This window comes from Carassius carassius, chromosome 27 (genome assembly GCF_963082965.1).
Source record: "Carassius carassius chromosome 27, fCarCar2.1, whole genome shotgun sequence".
NCBI lineage: Eukaryota > Metazoa > Chordata > Actinopteri > Cypriniformes > Cyprinidae > Carassius > Carassius carassius.
In genome coordinates, this window is record NC_081781.1 from 12,653,826 (window position 1) to 12,672,982 (window position 19,157).

Genomic DNA, 19,157 nt, shown 5'->3' on the forward strand with positions numbered 1-19,157 from the left:
TCAAACACAAAAGAAGATATTTTGAACAATGTTGGTAACCAAACAGTTGCTGGTAGCCATTGACTCCCATGGAAACAATACTATGGAAGTCAGTGAAAAAAAAAAAAAGAAAAAAAAAAGATTTTTAATTTTTGGATTCACTATACCTTTATCGTCTTGTGAAGCAAAATGTTGAGTGTTTGTAATGTACAAAATGATAATTAAATTAATATTTTACATGGTTAATTTATGAACTTATGCTAAGTGGATTTACTGACAGCTGTTTGGTTTCTAATTCTGATGGCACCCATTCACTGCTGAGGATCCAGTGGTGAGCAAGTTTTGTAATGCTAAACTGTTCCGATGAAGAAATAAACTTCTCTGGGTCTGGGATATTCTGAGAGTGTATACACTTTTTTCTTCACATTACATTTTTTTCACAACTACTTCAAAATCCTCGAAGTTTGAATTCTAGAAAGAATTAACCATTATATCTTAGGGCATGTATGCATAAACTTTTGAAAAAACGTCTAGCCAGTGTAACAGTCTGAATTCCATTTTGAGTAGTTTGAACACAACAAACAACAGTAACAAGCCCTTTTGACTACTTTTAACACTTCAAGAGTACGTGAGTGAAATCCTCTCCCACATTCATCTGAGCTCAGCTCAAAGTCACAGCGTGAGACCTCGGAGCAGAGAAGTGTGAGTTCACAAGTGTATTCATAATCCTTTAGTATATAACTGACACTTCTCTGTGTCTCATTTACACCCTGTGAAGATATTTGCAGGACCATTTACATCAAGTCATGCTGTTTGGGAAGCATATTCCAATCTCTAACAATTGTTTGCTATGTACATATTTTAATAGCACATAGTGTTTGTAAAGAAAGTGATGTTTGTTCTCATAACCACATATTTAATTTACATAACATATAACATCTAAATAACATATTAACATATTTAATTTAGTCACTTAATTTCTTTAATCAAAGTGAATTTGAACATTCACAAGTTAATTTCAAGTAGTTAAAAAAAATTCAAATGATAATATAATTTTAAAATGATTATATCATATAATAATGTATTCAGCTAAGATACATTCAATTTAACAAAAGTGACAGGAAATATATTTATGTTACAATGGTTTCATCAAAAATATTAAACCACATGTTTATTCCACACCGATAATATATTTCTTTTTCTTTCTTGCGCACCAATTCAACATTTAAAAGTGATTTATCAAGGATCAATTGACACTGAAGACTGCAGTAATGGCTGCCGATTCATCTTTTCCATCCTAGGAATAAATTACATATATATATGTTATTTTTAATTATATTTCACAATATTATAGTTTGTATGGCATTTTGGGTTGAAAAAATGCAGCCTCGTTGAGCACAAAAACTTTTGAATGCTGCTTAACTGAGCTCAAAAATACAATTAGGGAACAATGTTATTTATTTGATATTTAAGAGAAACACAAGATTGGGTAGATAAACGACTTTCACATATAACACTTAAAGCAGGAAAAAGGAACCAAAACAGAGAACTTGCATAGGTGCATTGGGAAAACAGCATTGGAAATGTATTTTGCCCTTTAAATTTATTTTTAAATGATGCAAAGAAACACTGAAGGAGAAGCTGTATAAAAGTGCTGCTTGAATTTGATCAAAAAGGCAAAACAATAGTGAAGACAGATAAAATGATCAAGCGGTACATCCTTCTTGCCTGAGGCATCAAAACAGAAGTTAAAACTGTTAAAAAAAGAACTGTTTAAAACAAACAGCATTAAAAAAGAAAAAAGATAACTTCCACAAGAAGCATATTTGTTACAAAGACAGCATTGTTTACCCTGTGAGAAGCACACACTGTCAGAAAAAAACAAAACAAAATTAACATAACCAAGCTACGGATCTACAAAATGGGCTGGGCTTCTATACTTTCATCTGTGTATGCGCTCTCACAATACATTTGCACAAGAGAAGACGCTAAACCTGTCTTAGGAAAACAGGAAAAACCCTGCCGAATTTTCCCCGGATGTAGGAAACTAATTTCACACAAGCCTTATAATCTTATCTTGCCAATTTGCACGACAATCCCCAGCTAAGGTTTATCAGGAGAACAGACTGAATCATTTTAAGAGTGATGTCGGATTTATGTGGTCACAGGCATCTAAGAAGGAGACATCTCACACATTGGCTTAAGTTTGGGCTGTTGCATATGAAAGAGTCTGTCAAAATAGGGCCGGACACAAAAGAGATAAGACAGATACCCGCTCTTTTACCCTCAAGCATCACAGACATCTCCACGTGAGCACCATTCAAGCTTTGAATAGGCAGCTATCCAACTCATGCAAATTCATTCATTTACATATCGTGGGTGCTCTTTGTGAACAATACATTTTATAAGGAGTGGTTTTCTCTCATTTTTCTTTATAATGTGTCTATATATCTTAAAGCTAGTGTTACTTATAGAGCTTGTGCGATTAAAATGCTCCGTAAACTTTGTGTCGAGTAATGCAACAGCTCTCAAATGTCACTTGAACGTTTTCCTGGGAAGTTCCCCACTGATCAAACAACTCCGCCCATAAAATAAAGCTAAATGACTGCAGGTAATCACACTGTCCAAAATAAATTAATATCTCATGTAAACAGTCCACACAATTTGACCCACAGGGTCAGATGAAGCAGAAGAACTTCTTCCAGCTGCACTTGGAAAAAGCTTTAGCTCGTCTGTTTGAAAATCTCATTTTTTTAGCCTTCCTGGCCTTGTTTTTAATAGCTGCGAATATTGCCGCGTCGAAGGCCTCCTTTAGGTTCTTCTGGGTCAGGGCCGAACACTCCACGTACTCTGTGGCCCTGATCTTCTCTGCGAGGCTCTGTGCCCGTGAGCTGAGCACGGGTTTGACCTTGTACCTGTCCAAGTCTATGAGAATGTTAACATCCAATAGAAGGTCCGACTGAGTACCGACCAAAATGATGGGGGAGGACGGGTTACACGCACGGATCTCAGGGATCCATTTCTTGGTTATGTTCTGGAATGACGTGGGGTTAACCACACTGAAGCAGAGAAGGAAGACATCCGTGTGTGCGTAAGACATAGATCTGAATTCCTCAAATTCTTCCTGTAAGTCAAAGACAAAAAGACAGATAAGAACACTTGACAAAGTTAACAAACTATTGTTTAACCAAATACATACTTTACAAACTTTTTTTAAATGACTTTTTAACAGAATATACACTTTTTTCACTTAAAAACTTGTTCGCAACTGACAAACTAAAAGTTTACAACTGACAAACTTTTTGAACTAAGTTGACAAACTTTATCCATTCTCAACTCATAAGAAATTTCTACAACTAATGTGAAATATTTGATTTAATTTATCACAATATTAACAAAACAGTTACCTGTCCAGCAGTGTCCATCAACTGAATCCGCACAGGGGTCCCATCCACCTGAACTAGTCCTGAATAGGCATAATGTAAAGACTCTTTAAGTTTTCATCCTCATAACTCATCTTATTAATTTAACCACCAGGGTTTAGAAGAGGTCAAAGATCAGCCCCTTACCTGAGAAGACGTCAAAAGCCGTCTGTTTGTAATCCGTGGGGTATCCATTGGTTGTGTAGCTGACAATCATACTAGTCTTCCCGACCGCACCGTCCCCGACCAGCATACAGCTGATCCCGGGCTCCAGCACGTCGTCCTGATCCAAACACACGGACGGGACTCTTGACTCGTGGTAAAAGTAATCCATTTGAGGTGGCATATCCAACAATTAAAGACAAGAAGAACTGTCTTCAGGAAAACTTGGTAAACTCCACAGTATTGGGTGGTGTCTTTGTGAGACTGATGAGTGACTCATTACTTTCGCAGCTCAAAAACTGACTCTCTCTGATCTGTGAAGGATCTCTCTGTGCCTTTTCAATCAGCCAGAGCCGAGGCTTGACTTTGCATAGCCACGCCCACCGCAGTCACGGGCCTCAATGGAAACAACAAATCTTTGGTTTGAACACAGATAAGCTATTTAACGATTCGTTAACGATTTTAATCCCAAACGATTCTCAGTGAAACAAAGAAGATGAAAAAAATGAAATTAAACAAGCCTTTTCTAAACGGTTAAAAAAATGTCCTGTAACTGGCTACGAGTTTCTTTTATTATGCAATTTAATAGGCTAAAAATTTACTAAATATAGAATACAGCGGTGTCCTGAGGAGTTTTGTGCTCTTTTGATAGAGTCATCATATTTAAGAGGGAAAAGTCTGCTTTTTCTATTTAATTTTTAGAACTCTTTTTAGACCTCTGTCTTTGGGTCTGTAATTAAAATGTTGACTGCCATTATTGTTTAAAAATAAATTAGATTTTTAAAGTAGCACAACATAAACAATACAAATTAGGGATAACCATAGGCGTAGATTTCGGGGGGACGGGGGGGGGGGCGCGTCATGAGTCATTTTGTACCCACCACTACTTTTTTTTTTTGAAAACCTCGAGTTCAATTTAGCCGTTCTGCTGCTGCGCTGGCTACACGCTTTTCTGTTTATTAAAACTGCAACAACTGTAACATTATTTTCTCTATATGACTATCGCGCTTCTTTTTTTTAAAGAATGTTTTTCAAATTAGTTGACAGTTTGGAATGGACAGTGAACGAGCGGGAACGAGGCTACCTAGTCTTTGCTGGGATTGGCCAGAATTTCTGGCGAATGTATCATAGACGAGCAAGTCATTTAGCCTTCATACAATATCACAAGGTTGCATCCTAGTGCCATGGACTATAACATATCAAAGTGATAACCTGTAGAACAAACGGATGTTGTTGTACACACAGCATGGGTCTGCAGACCATTGACACAAAGGTAAGACGTGATAACTTATGTTTATTAAGATTTGCTGGTATTATGGCTAGGTCTTGTGCATTTGCACACAAGGGATCGGCTGTTTTAATTCTTCTCTTGCAATTAATGTTACGTTAGACTTCCTTAGCCACCAACTTAATTAGCTAGTTACGGTTTGCGTTCATACAGCAAGTATTGGGGGAGATGATTGTTGAGTAGTCAGTATCTTGTTTAATTATTGCTTGAATCTATTGCTGAATTCTGGAATAGTTGTGATGATGATGATGATGATGAGGAATGGATCAAGTTTTAGTCAAAATGCCTGATGTAGATTGGATGGATGCATGTTGTTGTGAATTGAGAGCAGTCAGATCATGGTGTGATAGTCAATAGTGTTCATGTGCTACACGTATTTTTGCTTTTTCAATCTTGATAAAATTTGTATTGCTTAAGTTGTGTTGTGTGTAGATATGGTAAATTGTACTGGGAATTAAATCAAATTATTACATGGCTTGGTTGAATTCCACTGTAGAATGAAATCTGTTATTTCTTGATAATAACACCGTTGCCATGAAAAACAGAGCGTTGCTATGGACGCGGCAGGATTCTAATCGTAGAGAAGCAATACAATCGTGTTTAAATCAATAAACTCTTTTTTAAATCAATATTTTGTGTCAAATTATTACATGGGTAGCCATGTTACATGGGTAGCCATGTAATAAGCGGGATAATGTAGAGCGAGGCCCGATTTTGGGTTAGATTTTTTTCCCAGTTTTCAGTGGTTATAACAAAGCAACATGAAAGAGAAATTTGCTAATCGTTGTTTAGGTACATTAAACCACGTCATGGCCATGTCATATTGTCAACATGGTACTTATATGATGATATTAAGCAGATTAGTGGGTCATATATCATATGTCTAATGCTTTGTACGGCTTTCTTCTTCATAAAACGAGTCGGACATCATCACATTTTTGTATACATTTTTATTTATTTACATTAATAAGATACAGGACGTCTTTCAAAACATGACCTGCGCGAAAGAGAAAAAAAATGCATCATTGTACCCAGCACTTCTGAAAATGCACTTCTGAATGCGTCTCCGTCCCCACCACATTTCAAACCAAACTGACGCCCATGGGGATAACCCCAATTATTTATAACACTCTAAACTGTAAATGCACGAGATTCAATCCTAATCTAAACAGTGCCACTTCGTGGACAAATAAAGACCAACAGTGAAGTTTTTTTTACATGTAATCACATGATACTCATCAGCTGACACAACTCGGTCTTAGTTCTGTCCTTATTTATTCATGAAATATCAGTTAAAGCTCAGTTTATTTTGTATGTGTTTTAGTTCCAGTATACATTAATTAGCACATAACGGAGGCATTGCCAGTAATTGAGCTTTTGAACTGGATGTTTAGCTCACATTCTAGCGTGTTATGGGTGGGAACAGCTGCTAGAGATATTGTACATCTTTACGTGCAATGTGAACACAGCTTAAGTATTTGTTGCACATACTGTAGTTTTGTGAATATTTGATCATTCGCAATGGCATCTATTCTGGATCAATATGAAGATTCTCAGAACATCCGTCAACACAGCCGTGTGTCAGCGGCCAACATCGGGATTACTCATTCAGAGAAACCTCTGCATCAGAGCTTTTAGGATAGTGCAAACATTATGATTGGGTGAGGGTGACTGGGGTACTTTATATGATTTTTTTCCGTTCAAAGGCTTTGTGAATGTAAGGTTGGATGAAGAGAAACCCATTTTCAACAAGCAACGTATCGATTTCCAACGATTTCTCACCTCCCGAAAAAATCAACCACTAATCGGTGTGTAACAACCAGTTATGCATGAGTCTGGGGAAAGACACCCTGCTGAGGTAAAGCGGTAATTTCTCAACTCTATGTTATCAACAACTGTTTAATTGGGATATTTTGCAGCTGATATGTTTTGCATTGATTAGTTTATGTACAAGTGATAAATGTGTATTTTATTGTCTGAATATTGAAAGGTGAAAGAACTACGCAGTAAGGATGTGAACCATTAAAGACAATTCTCTTTGAAATGTTAATTTAATCTGGTCACAGGTTGTTAAAGCCTTTTATTTGTGTTCTTGTAAAAAAAAAAAGCTATTTATGATTAATTCGCATTACATGTGTCATTAAAATATGTATAGGATGAATTCCTGTAAACTGATGTAAAAGAGGACAGCAACATTTACAGAGCAGTTTGAAATGTTGTAGTCTAATATGTTGACACACCTGTTATGTTTCAGAATTGATCTCGGAAAACCTGATCAGCTGAATCAGACTGAACTGGGAAGAAAGGACGATAGCAAAGTGTACAAACTTTTTCTAGATCCTACAGGTAATCACGTGTCGATGTTCACACTTTGTTGTAAGAGGATTTAAATGCATTTGGGCCATCTATTAGACACATAAGTGGTCTGATTGGATTTCCATTGAAATTAGTATGATAAAAGAAGCATCCCAAAGTAGTTTAACAGATGTGAACTGGGAAATTTACTTTCTTGCAAACTAGTACAATGTATAAACACATTTCGATATGATTTATATCATGTAATGCTTTACAATGCATCCCATTAAGAGAAACCAATTCTATGTTTAAGCCTGGTATTATTATCTGTCTTGTGCGATCCATTCACAAATGGTCAGGTGAGAAGCAGCAGTATTTGCACCTTGACTTTTAATTTCATTCCTTTTCCCCCCCTTTTGTTTGTTTTCTTTTTGTAACAGCAAATACCACAATTTAATCAGTTTAATTATGTTTTACCCTGTATGCTGCAATTTATTGTTTTGATATTTTTTTAAAACTGATTAGCTTGGTCTTAATCCCTGACATTGCAAGATTATCTTTTGATAGTCAATAGCACGAAGGAATTTTTAAAGGAATTAATAATATTAAATAATTTAGAAATTAATATTAATACATTTTTAAATATATATAGAAATTGTTGCATGTCTAAATGTGTGTATATATAGCTGTAAATGTACAATTAAAATGCATAGCAGCAAAGTTTAAAAACTGTCTTCGGCACAGTAGTTAATTTATCAAGTAATTAGGCTCATGAGAAGGATTAGCTTTTACAATACAAATATGACATGGTCATTTTGAACCCCATTTACACCCCCGTTTAGCATTGACTGAAGATGGATCTTATACCAGGTGTAAACTGGATTAAAACCTCAGGCCTGGCATTTTTAAATTTGGAATTTACCGTTGAACTGCTAAAATTGACAGTCTGTATAATGACCTTATCAATTGTCTTACAGGGTCACATTTAGTCATACGCCTCACCATAAATGAATGTGTATACCTAAATGGAAACACTCAAAAGGTACGAAGTCTGTCACGATGGAGAGGCCACTTGATTGAAAGCATAGGATGGAACAGATTAATTGGCACTGAGACCAACACTGGGCCGATTCTGGTTGATGCATGGATCCAAATGGGAAACCGGTTGGATCCCAAACATTTGATCCCAGCGCTGATGAATTACAGCCAGATGGGCAGCATGCAGCAGATAAACGAGACCATCCGGTACATGGAGTTCTGTGTGTATGAGCTGGATGTCAAAGACGAAGCCATTCACAATTACTTACTGTTACTTTATGTGAAACACAAGCTAGACGCTCTGTTGTCGTACCTCGAACAAGCAGGAACGCATGTCTCTGACATCCACTACGACTTGAAATATGCCTTGCGCCATCGTGTCGAACATGGTTACCTGCAGGCCTGCGTCTGCAGGTAGATTATGGATTATGGATTAGATTATGGAGCTCTATGAGGAAGCTGTGGATCTAGCTCTACAAGTATATGTGCTTTTATACTCTTTACATTCTCTTTTAAAATTCTGCCATTAATTACTCACCATCATGTTTTTCCAAACACGTAAGACCTTAAGATATTTTTTGATGAAATCTGAGAGCTTTCTGACCCTATATAGACACGTTCAAGGCCGAGAAAGATAGTAAGGACATTGTTAAAATAGTCCATGTGATATCGGTGGTTCAACCGTAATGTTATGAAGATATGAGAATACCATTTGTGCGTGAAGAAAACAAAAATAATGACTTTATTCAACAATTTCTTATCTTCCGTGTCAGTTTTTGATGCACGTTCAATAGATTACCACAACACATGGGTATCTAAACCCTCTCGGATTTCATCAAAAATATCCTAATTTGTCTTCTGAAGATGAACAAAGGTCTTTGTAGGCGGGTTTGGAACAACATAAACTTGGTGATTAATTAATGACAATTTTCTTTTTAGGTGAACTATCTCTTCAAAACTGTCTGTATTGGGATAATTATACATTTAATTTTTATTAAATAATGCCTGTATTTAATCCTTTAGGTGGATGTAGATTTGGCTAAGTCTTGCACCGACCTTCCAGAGGATGACGAGGAGTTGAGGAAGAAGCTGTGGCTGAAGATTGCTCATAATGTGGTTCAGGAGGAGAAAGATGTGAAGAAGGCCATGAACTGTCTGTCAAGTTGCAACCTTCTGAAGATTGAGGACATCTTGCCTTTCTTTCCAGATTTTGTGACAATAGACCACTTCAAGGAGGCAATTTGCAACTCCTTGGAAGAGTACAATCAACACATCGAGGAGCTAAAGCAAGAAATGGAGGAGGCCACAGAACGTGCAAAACGCATCCGTGAAGACATCCAGGAGATGAGGAACAAGTACGGAGTGGTGGAGTCTCAGGAAAAATGTGCCACTTGCGATTTCCCCTTGCTCAACAGACCTTTCTATCTCTCTTCCTGTGTGGTCACATGTTCCATTATGATTGCCTCTTCCAGGAAGTCATCCCTCACCTCTCTGCCTTTAAGCAGAATAAATTAGAGGAGCTTCAGAAGAAGTTGGCAGCAACCAGTCAGACCACCAAATCCTGGCACAGGCCCAAAGAGGAGGATACGGTCAGCTTAGGCAATGGCCAAGGAAGCAGAGAGCAGATAAAGTCTGACATTGATGATATCATAGCATGTGAGTGTGTCTACTGTGGTGAGCTGATGATCAAATCTATTGACAAGCCTTTCATAGAGCAACAGAAGTTTGATCAAGAGATGTCCAGCTGGCTCTGAAGGACACCGTAATCCATGAGTTAATTTGAGGGCTGCAGAATAAATCAGTTATACATTGTACATATCCTGACATATGAACAATTTGTGCATTGTGAAAGTTGTAATTTGTTTAGAATGTTACATTCTGAATAAATGGGTATTAACAGATATGTACTGTACAAATGGCCTTCTTTCATTTTATGTTGTTCACTGGTCACTTCAAAATTTAATATGCACTTGTTTTCATTTTGCAGTAATGTGTATAATATATTTTTAATGTACAGTGTGCCAAAAAAGAATAAATGAATGCTATTTGACCAGATTTTGTGTTGTGATACAATGTTGTGGGACAAAAGTGTAAAGGGATAACTGCTAATGTAAAGACATTTGTTAAAAAATAAATAAATAAATTTTTGTGGAAATCAGTATGTATACACAATTCTGTATTTTAGCACATTTTAAGTTTTCACATTTAATATGTTGGTGTAATTTATTTGATAGGTTAAATGACTTCTGTTCATTAGTGTTATTTATTTTTAACAACTGTATACTAAACAAATAAATACCAAGAAATAATGGACAAGGATTTATACATAGCACTATAACATGGCGATAAGGGAAATATATCAAATGTGAAAATAAAAAGAGAGAAAACTAAATAAATGTATTAGTTAGGAACACTTAATACAACAGACCTTACCTTGAAAAAAAATCAAAAATGATAAGTTGCATAGAAAATACAGATTTTCATACTGCATTACTGCTATTTGTGTATCACAAGACTGACAAATTCTACGTTCTAAGTCCCAATCACGCGATATTTTGAGGAAACATTCGGAAAGTGTTACGTCATAAGACCTTCGGCAACGTTCGGTTTTTCTAGGCACAATCAATTGAACACCGATAGCCATTACGCTCTCTTCCAATACAATCCACTACATTTATAAAGGGTCGGATTCTCACCACTATCTTTTTTAAACGAGACTACTCTTTTCTTTTCGTCACTAGTACTTTATTGTGATACGTCCCTAAATGCTTATAAGATTGTAGCCTTCGCTCTATAATTGATTGGCACGCCTGTTCCCCACTCTGTCCTCGCCATGGCGCCGTGTCCCTGCTCTCTCAGTTACTGAAAGTGGCCGCCTCTCTGCTGCTACCGACTCACGGTCTCTCTCCTCTCTCGCAACCGCCATTTTGGAGACAGAGAGCTGCGAGTCGGCTGCAACAGAGACAGAGCAAAAACGGCGGATACGGGGGACAAGGTGAGCTAGCGTTTATGAGGAACATGGTGGAGGAGCAATGGGGGAAGATGGCCGGGAGGGAGAAAGAATTAGAATATGAGAATCGCAGATCTTCTGGCCTCCTCGACTCCCGCAGTGCTTAGAGACATGAGACGGGACAGATGGTGCTTGACCTCACGTGGAACAAGGCCACGGAACATTACGATTCATTTTAAATCATATCTCCCTACATTTCATTTGACAAAGATGTGGTGGCCTTAAAGAGACAGAACCCATTTGAATTATTCAAAATGATCAAGAACTTGCCATGATACAAAAAAACTAACCTTTGTACGGTTATCATTTCAAAAACAGCATCCAGCTAACGTAACAACTTAATAGCGTCATAGTTTTTAGTGGTCGTGACTCAAGTTTGCATTACATTGCAGCGCTGCTAACTAACAACATGTACAGTGACCCTGGATTCAGATTAACAAGAGGCACTGCGTTAGCTAAACCTAGCCAGTTTAGTATGCTAGCTAAGCTAAATCTGAAATAAAACATAAGCCTGTCGATAATATTGTGTGAACAGTTGTTTTAAATAAATTTCATAAGTCGTAAGACACATTGCACCGCTAACATTTCATAATTATATAAAAGGTTACGCTCGTATGACTATCATCAGTGTGCGAAAGGTTTGTAAATTACGTTGTCTCGTATGAAAAAAACAAAATTGACGAGTATTTGTCAGTAACACATTGCTTGTATAATAATAGTTCCCCGGATATTAAAGGCAAATGTGTTGCCAAACTATTGAAATGAGTGACTCAAAGATTAGCCATTGCTCTGTTTGTCATACTGCATCCAGGAAGTGGTTATGGGATACTAAACACTAGTGGTGAGGCGCTTGCTTATGTTTTCAAAAACCTGTGCAAATGCACCAGTATTATTTGAGGTGGAGTATCACGTTTGCTTTAGATTTGCAGTGGGTTGAATTACTACAAACATATATAAATCCTTTTCCAGTGGTGCATTTTTAATAAAACATAGCCTATGTTTATGTAAATAATACTTATATTTTGAGAGTTCACTAGTAGTTGTGGGTGGGTGTGAAAAGAACATTCACCCTATTTTCCATTTATCTATTTTAAAAATGTTATGAACCGTTAATTTCAAGTGAATTAGTTCAGAATTCCACAATGTAATATTCAACCATGCATCCATGTGCTTCACGTTTGTTATTTTTTAAAGTCGCAGTGATGTAGCAATAGATTTTTTTCTTCTGTATTTTTGACATACTGAGATTGTTGCTACATTTTCTCAACATTAAAGACTCCATGAAATCACTTGATGTCACAAAAACATGATTTGCTACTTGGTACTACTTATTATCAAAATCTTTTGTCTGTTTTTCTGTAATACTTGAATTGTGTAATACTTGTAAGAATTTTTTTTTGTGGTCCGTAAGGTTTTTTAGTTTTATCAAGCAAGGACGATTAATGTGACTAAAAGTAACAGTAAAGACCTGTTACAAAGTGTTTAATATTAAACAAAAACATTAAGCAGCATGACTGTTTTTAATATTTATAGCAATAAATGTTAATGATAAGAAATGGTTCTAGAACAGCAAATCAGCATATTAGAATGATTTCTGAAGAATCATGTGAAACCGAAGATTGAAGTTATGATGCCGAAAATTCAGCTTTGCATCACAGGAATAAATTACATTGTAAAGTCTATTAAGTAATTTTTTTATTTGTAATAACATTTCAAAATATTACTGTTTTTACTGTATTTTTGATCAAATAAATGCAGCCTTATTGAGACTTCTGTTAAACATACTTTTTTTTTTTTTTTTTTTTTACCAGTCCCAAACTTTAATAAGAAACATCTACTTTTCTTGAAATCTTTGAACAGATGCAAATCTAAAAAGAAGTTCAGGCCAAGCCATTCACAAGTTTGTGTCCAGTTGATTCTGAACCTTACATCTCAGTATGCCCTCAATAAACCTGTCAGCTGTGTTAACCTCCATCCACTTCATTATCATCCTACTGCCAGCTACTGCCAGTATGCCATGTGCATATGTATTTTTAAATTTATTTCTTATTTTTATTTACAATTTGTTATGGTCATTAAGTTCTGAATATTTATTTGTATGCAATATTCTTATACTAAATGTGCAATAAATCTTACAGTGATTGTTTATATATGAGCAGACAGGTTAATCAGTAAATAAGTCAATGTCACATCCTTTTCTGTTTCAGATTAATAATTTCTGGGACTCTCAATGTTGAAATCGTGAAATATGAAGTTTCGCTTTCCAAAGGTACGGTACTGTTCTATGACCTCGATTCAAAGCATTCAGATGATCTTTATAATCTCATTTAGAGTTAACCAACAAACACTTTCCATATTGTATTTGCAGTGATCAGGCTCTTAACCTCTACCTATGGCCTCAGAGCAGGATGGTGTGGGAGACGCCACAAGCTCAAAGTTAGCCAAACCACTTCACCTGCAGTACTTTGAGCGATCCCTCCGGCTAGACACGTTTTTAAAGCAGACTGCTGCTGTGTTTAACCAGAATATTTCCAGGTAATTTGTTGCGTAGTTCGTTGTTTTGTTGTTTTTGAGTGTTTCTCCATTCCAATGAATGCACTGCAGCTTGGTTGTAAGGCCTGTGGTGGTTTGTTTACGGTTGTGTTTGTTACTCTATATCAGCGATGACAGCGATGATGGTTTGGGCGAGGGGTCTTCTCTGGCCTCATCTAACCCACTGCTGGCAGTGAAAAATGATCACATCAACCCTGAGAATGAGAGCAAGGACTTCTGCAGAGATAGAGAGGCAGAGTGTGGCACTCTCAATGGCGCTGTGCTGCAAGGTACAAGACATAAAAGAAAAAGTAGCTATGATATATAACATAAGAATGTCATTTTCTGTATATATTGCAATAATACTGTTGATGTAGTACATTTTGTCTCATTGCTATGACAAAATTAGTAGTATTTGGCTGGTCATGGGATAAACATGGCAGCCTTCATTAGGCATTCCAATGTGTATATGGTTTTAAACATATTTTTCAAAAGTACTCTTCATTTATTTAGGGGTAGATGCTTTTAACGAGTAAAAAAAAAAAAAACTGAGTTCACCTTAAACCCCAAACTGTCGTCCTCAGAGTACAGAGCTGACAAGGCCAGTCTGTATAACTTCTCAAAACTGAAGAAAAGCAGGAAATGGCTAAAGGTAATGTATAGATACAACACTACCGTAATTCTGGGAAAACCTTTATCTAAATCCAACCCCAGCTTTAAAGAAGCCTGTTTCCGCCTCAAGAGTAAAAAATAAAACCAGTAATTACGATATAACATTTAAAAAAGTAAATAAAGGCACAGTACTAGTGAGAGTAAAGTCACAATTAAAAGAAAGAAGTACACTCACAATATTGAGATACCAACTCTAAGAGGACAGGGGTGATTTTTAGTTGTTTTTGCAAAATGCAAATAAATTGCAGTAATAAGATATGAAATTTCAGTTGCTCTGTAGAGGAAACAGGTTTCCATATCACTATTTGAACTGGCAAAATAAGAATTCTCCTTGTCAGTTGTGCCTGTGCTATAAGCATTCTGATGTTTGGGAGATTGGTTGTGAATGTCAGGGCATCCTGCTGAGTGATGAAACCACAGATTCCGATACCGACTCGGATGATTCTGACTTCACAATGTCACGGGAAGAGCTCCAGGATATGCTTCGCCTGCACAAGTTCACCAAACTCCACCAGAGCAAGTTCCACTCTGACAGAGAGGTACGACCCGCTTGCTGGGAAAGTCTGGGATAGTTTCCCCCGCATAAATAGCTTCCTGGAACCAGTTGGTAATGTGTGTTTGTGTTCACAGCTGCAGCACTATCAACACTACAGCACAGGCCTCCTGTCCACTCAAGACCCATTCTACGAGCAGCAGCGCCACCTATTGGGCCTCAAGAAAAAGAAATTCAAGGAAGAGAAGAAATGTAAGGGTAAGCCTACAGAGCAAAAAAAATGGATGACAGTAGCTGTTTTCTGATCATTTGAATACTCATCCTTCTTCTGTTTTACTAGCCAAGTTAAAAAAGATGAAAAAGAAGAAGAAACGAGGAGAGGAGTTCTCTATGGAGGGACGGCCTCACGTTACAAAAAATTTTGCCAAGTTTTCTCATGATGCACCTCTTCCCATGATCAAAAAGAAGCACTTAACCATCGAGCAGCTCAATGCTCGCAGACGAAAGGTCTGGCTCACGATTGCCAAAAAAGAAATCCCAAAGGTACAACCATTTTTCTTTGGAATCCCATTGAGCTTTGTGACATGCACGATATCCGTTTCTTCGGTTCCCCGCTTTAATCTAGGTTTTCATTGTCTCATTTCAGACGTTTAAACAGAAAGTCTCGGCAAGGAACTTTGTTTTATCCAATGCCAGAAAGGTAAGAGATGTTTATTTATATTTTTACATAACCTACCACTGGGGTTTGAAAGAAGTCTCTCATGCTCACCAAGGCTGCATTTATTTGGGAAAAAAGTTAAATAATTTCATATTTTAAAATGTTATTTTTATATTTTGATGGTGTCACATATTTTCAGTGTCACATAATCCTTCAAAAATCATTCTTGAATGCTAATTTGGTGCTATAGAACCCTTTCTTATCATCAATGTTGAAAACAGATGTTGTACTTAACATTTTTTAAGAAATTGAAATATTTGTCAGTTTTATTTAAAGGTGCTGTATGTAAGTTTTTGACTCTTCTAAAGCATAAAATTACCAAAACATATTTGCAGATATTTAAGAAACATGCTAAGTTAACATACTTGTTTATCTAAAAAACAATGCTACAGTCAGTTATTCTCCTTTAAAAATGTGTGTTCTGGCCGGAATGTCAGTCTTTGTTTTGGTTTGTGAAACCCGCCCATTGCCAGTTTACCCAATTGTATTTCTGCATCCGGGTTTCCAGTTGGCGGAAAACACAGCATATTTCATTTAATTCATCGTCAAGTGCGCTCGTTCCTGTTGGTGTGTCAATCTGGCAACCTGCGTGTCAAGTCTGCGGAGGAGGGACCGGTGAAAAAAACCCTTTCCAATATTTAGAATTTGGACTGCAATACCTAATTCAACCACTCGGTGTCAATCCTACATACAGCACCTTTAATAAATATAAACTTATAAGATATATAAAATGTATGTAGTATGTAAATATATCTAAAGTATAAACAGAATTTATTTGAAATTGAAATCTTTACTTACACTTTTGATCAATTGAATCCATCCCCTCTGAATAAAAAAAAAAAATCTTACTGACCCTAAACACTTGAATGTCACAAGTCAATATTCTGAGACAACCCTGAAAATCTGGTATTAAAACTGCATGTGTTCACTTGTCCAGTTGGCCCACCAGTGTATGCGTGAGGTCCGGAGGGCTGCGATCCAAGCACAGAAGAACTGCAAAGAGACTTTGCCGCGAGCACGCCGCCTCACCAAAGAAATGCTGCTGTACTGGAAGAAGTATGAGAAGGTGGAGAAGGAGCATCGCAAACGTGCTGAAAAAGAGGCTCTTGAGCAACGCAAACTGGATGAGGAGATGCGGGAGGTATCAGTAAATATGCACTAGAAATGATATTTCACTGAGAATCACTTCCTAAATCATTTTCCTGACAGCTCTTCCTGTGTGTCCTATCAGGCTAAGCGTCAGCAGAGGAAGCTTAACTTCCTGATCACCCAGACAGAGCTGTATGCTCACTTCATGGGGGGCAAGCAGAACGCTGGGGGAGACGGCACACAGGAGGAGATCCTACGCAAGCTGGAGGACAACACCTCCCAACGGCAGATCGACATCGGTGGAGGGGTTTTGGTCAATGTCGGCCAGGAAGACTATGGTAAGATCTTATTCTTACCCACCCGGATAGATCTTATCAAAATGCCGATTACAATCGTGTGCATTTTTATATGTCAAATGTCATGCTGTCCTTTTGCAGATAGTGAATATTACAAGTCTCAGGCCCTTAAAAATGCTAAAGAGGCATACCAGATTCACCAGGCCAGAGTAAGTGTATTTTATACCTTTGATTTACATCATACATGTATATATGAATGAATTTCTGATGGAAATTATTACATTGTCTTTCTTTTTGTTGTATAGACTAGGTTGTTTGATGATGAAGCAAAGGACAGTCGCTGTGCCTCTCTGAATGCGGCTAGCGTGTCTGGCTCTGGCTTCGGTGAGAGCTACAGTTTATCAAACCCATCTATTCAAGCAGGTGAAGACATCCCCCAGCCCACCATCTTCAATGGGAAACTTAAAGGCTACCAGCTCAAAGGCATGAACTGGCTTGCCAATCTTTATGAACAGGTGTGTTTATTTCTATATACATAAGCGTTCAAACGTTTAGGTCAATAATATTTTATGAATTTTTTTTTTAAAGGAATTGATACTTTAATTAATCAAAGATGCATTAAATTGACCAAAAGTGACCGTAAACACATTCACACTGTGTTCTAATCATCAGAGAATCCTGAAAAAAAATACATCATACATGTATTGTTTATGCAGCATGACACTGATAATATAAAATAAATGTTTCTTGACTCACTCAGAATATTAGAATGTTTTCTAAAGGATCGGGTGTGATATCGCCGTCCGGAGTAATTGCTGGTGAAAAGTCAGCTTTGCCAACACAGGAATAAAGTATATTAAAATAGAAAACGTTTATTTTTTGTGAAAATAATATTTCACAATATTACTGTTGTTACAGTGTTTTTTGATTCAAATAAATGTAGCCTTGGTTAGCATAAGCACATAATAACCCCAAAACCTTTGAACAGTAGTGTGTTTGCCTGTGATCTTTAGGTGATTTATGTCTCTTATAGGGCATTAATGGCATTCTGGCAGATGAGATGGGGCTTGGAAAGACGGTCCAGAGTATTGCTTTGCTGGCTCATCTGGCAGAGGTAAGGATTGATGTTCCAAGCTTTCTGAAGACATGCAGCAGATTTGTTTGAGGAACAGACACTGAAAATCTTGGCATTCACTCTAGCTTTTCTATACTGTTTTAATATTATTAATACATTTACAGAGTTCCACAAATAACAAATAGTAGTACTACTATTACGACTACTACTACTAATACATTTTTTTAAAGCAAGTACATGTATATGCTCTCTCCATCCCTATTGTATCGTCTTCAAGCCAACTGATTTCACTTGAAAGATACTGTATTTCCCAATCTCCAGGCTCTCAGGTCGAAAATCTGGAAAAGGTTTATTTTCTGGGAATAAAAAACCAGGATTTTAAAAGAAAACATTTGTCGGTTCTGATTCACTGCTATCATATTCTTTTCTCCCAAACAAACCCCTGACACGACAAATCAGTTTTTTGGCATCATTGTGAACCCTCCAGCTGTCTCCGCTGCTCTCTGTGACTTCCAGGGCTTGTGAAAAGAGGAGGATGCAGAGTTTTGGTATTTGATATGAAATTGTAGCGCTGTGGGCCCATAGGAAGCCATGGTAGCATGTTACCTCGTTCTTCAGTTGTTTCCTGTTTTGACCCCTCTCTCCTCTCTCTTTCGTTCCCACCATCTCCGTCCCCTTCCCCCTCCGCTGTCGGCACCTGTTTGGCTTATTTTGTGTTCGTGTGCTCTATCTGACAGAGGGAAAACATCTGGGGACCCTTCTTGATCATCTCCCCAGCCTCAACACTCAACAACTGGCATCAGGAGTTCTCCCGCTTTGTCCCCAAATTCAAGGTGAGTGTGACAGCTGTGCAGGGAAACACCTGCAGCCGTGGAATCCTTTTTACTGCTCTCTCTTTCAGTGTCCCTCACTGTCTCAAATGTTTTATAAACCCATTGAACTATGTCTATTTTCAGAACAATGGAAAATGTGTTTTTTCTTTGCTTATTTTTGCTGTAAGGAAACGCATGACAGATTACTGCACTTCTGGTCAGATTTTTGTAATCCTTAGGGGGCAGTGTTGTATCATTTATTGCGTGTTCCACTAA

At 37.3% G+C, this 19,157-nt stretch overlaps 2 protein-coding genes and 1 pseudogene across 4 annotated transcripts in view; 2 read left to right on the forward strand and 1 right to left on the reverse strand.

The window, feature by feature from the left end:
• Nucleotides 1-1,419: 1,419 nt before the first annotated feature.
• Nucleotides 1,420-3,937, reverse strand: LOC132106768 (rho-related GTP-binding protein RhoV-like). Its single transcript, XM_059512751.1, has 3 exons — nucleotides 3,549-3,937; nucleotides 3,387-3,445; nucleotides 1,420-3,103 (listed from the first exon to the last, which is right to left on the reverse strand). Exons 1-3 carry the CDS (start codon nucleotides 3,745-3,747, stop codon nucleotides 2,657-2,659), a joined length of 705 nt encoding a protein of 234 aa, XP_059368734.1. The 5' UTR covers nucleotides 3,748-3,937; the 3' UTR covers nucleotides 1,420-2,656.
• Nucleotides 3,938-8,624: 4,687 nt separating this feature from the next.
• On the forward strand, nucleotides 8,625-10,226 carry LOC132107410 (vacuolar protein sorting-associated protein 18 homolog; annotated as a pseudogene).
• An 803-nt stretch (nucleotides 10,227-11,029) lies between these two features.
• LOC132106769 (chromatin-remodeling ATPase INO80-like) overlaps nucleotides 11,030-19,157 on the forward strand; it is a 42,474-nt gene continuing 34,346 nt past the window's right edge. For 2 of the 3 annotated variants that reach the window (XM_059512752.1, XM_059512754.1), the window contains exons 1-15: nucleotides 11,030-11,179; nucleotides 13,402-13,463; nucleotides 13,563-13,729; nucleotides 13,856-14,016; nucleotides 14,311-14,378; nucleotides 14,791-14,937; nucleotides 15,029-15,149; nucleotides 15,232-15,434; nucleotides 15,538-15,591; nucleotides 16,547-16,750; nucleotides 16,841-17,036; nucleotides 17,136-17,203; nucleotides 17,300-17,509; nucleotides 18,028-18,108; nucleotides 18,807-18,902. In XM_059512752.1, coding sequence (XP_059368735.1) covers nucleotides 13,587-13,729; nucleotides 13,856-14,016; nucleotides 14,311-14,378; nucleotides 14,791-14,937; nucleotides 15,029-15,149; nucleotides 15,232-15,434; nucleotides 15,538-15,591; nucleotides 16,547-16,750; nucleotides 16,841-17,036; nucleotides 17,136-17,203; nucleotides 17,300-17,509; nucleotides 18,028-18,108; nucleotides 18,807-18,902 — 1,752 coding nt within the window. In that variant the 5' untranslated portion in view covers nucleotides 11,030-11,179; nucleotides 13,402-13,463; nucleotides 13,563-13,586. The remainder of the gene's footprint in view (nucleotides 11,180-13,401; nucleotides 13,464-13,562; nucleotides 13,730-13,855; nucleotides 14,017-14,310; nucleotides 14,379-14,790; nucleotides 14,938-15,028; nucleotides 15,150-15,231; nucleotides 15,435-15,537; nucleotides 15,592-16,546; nucleotides 16,751-16,840; nucleotides 17,037-17,135; nucleotides 17,204-17,299; nucleotides 17,510-18,027; nucleotides 18,109-18,806; nucleotides 18,903-19,157) is intronic. The other variant, XM_059512755.1, reaches the window with a different exon arrangement.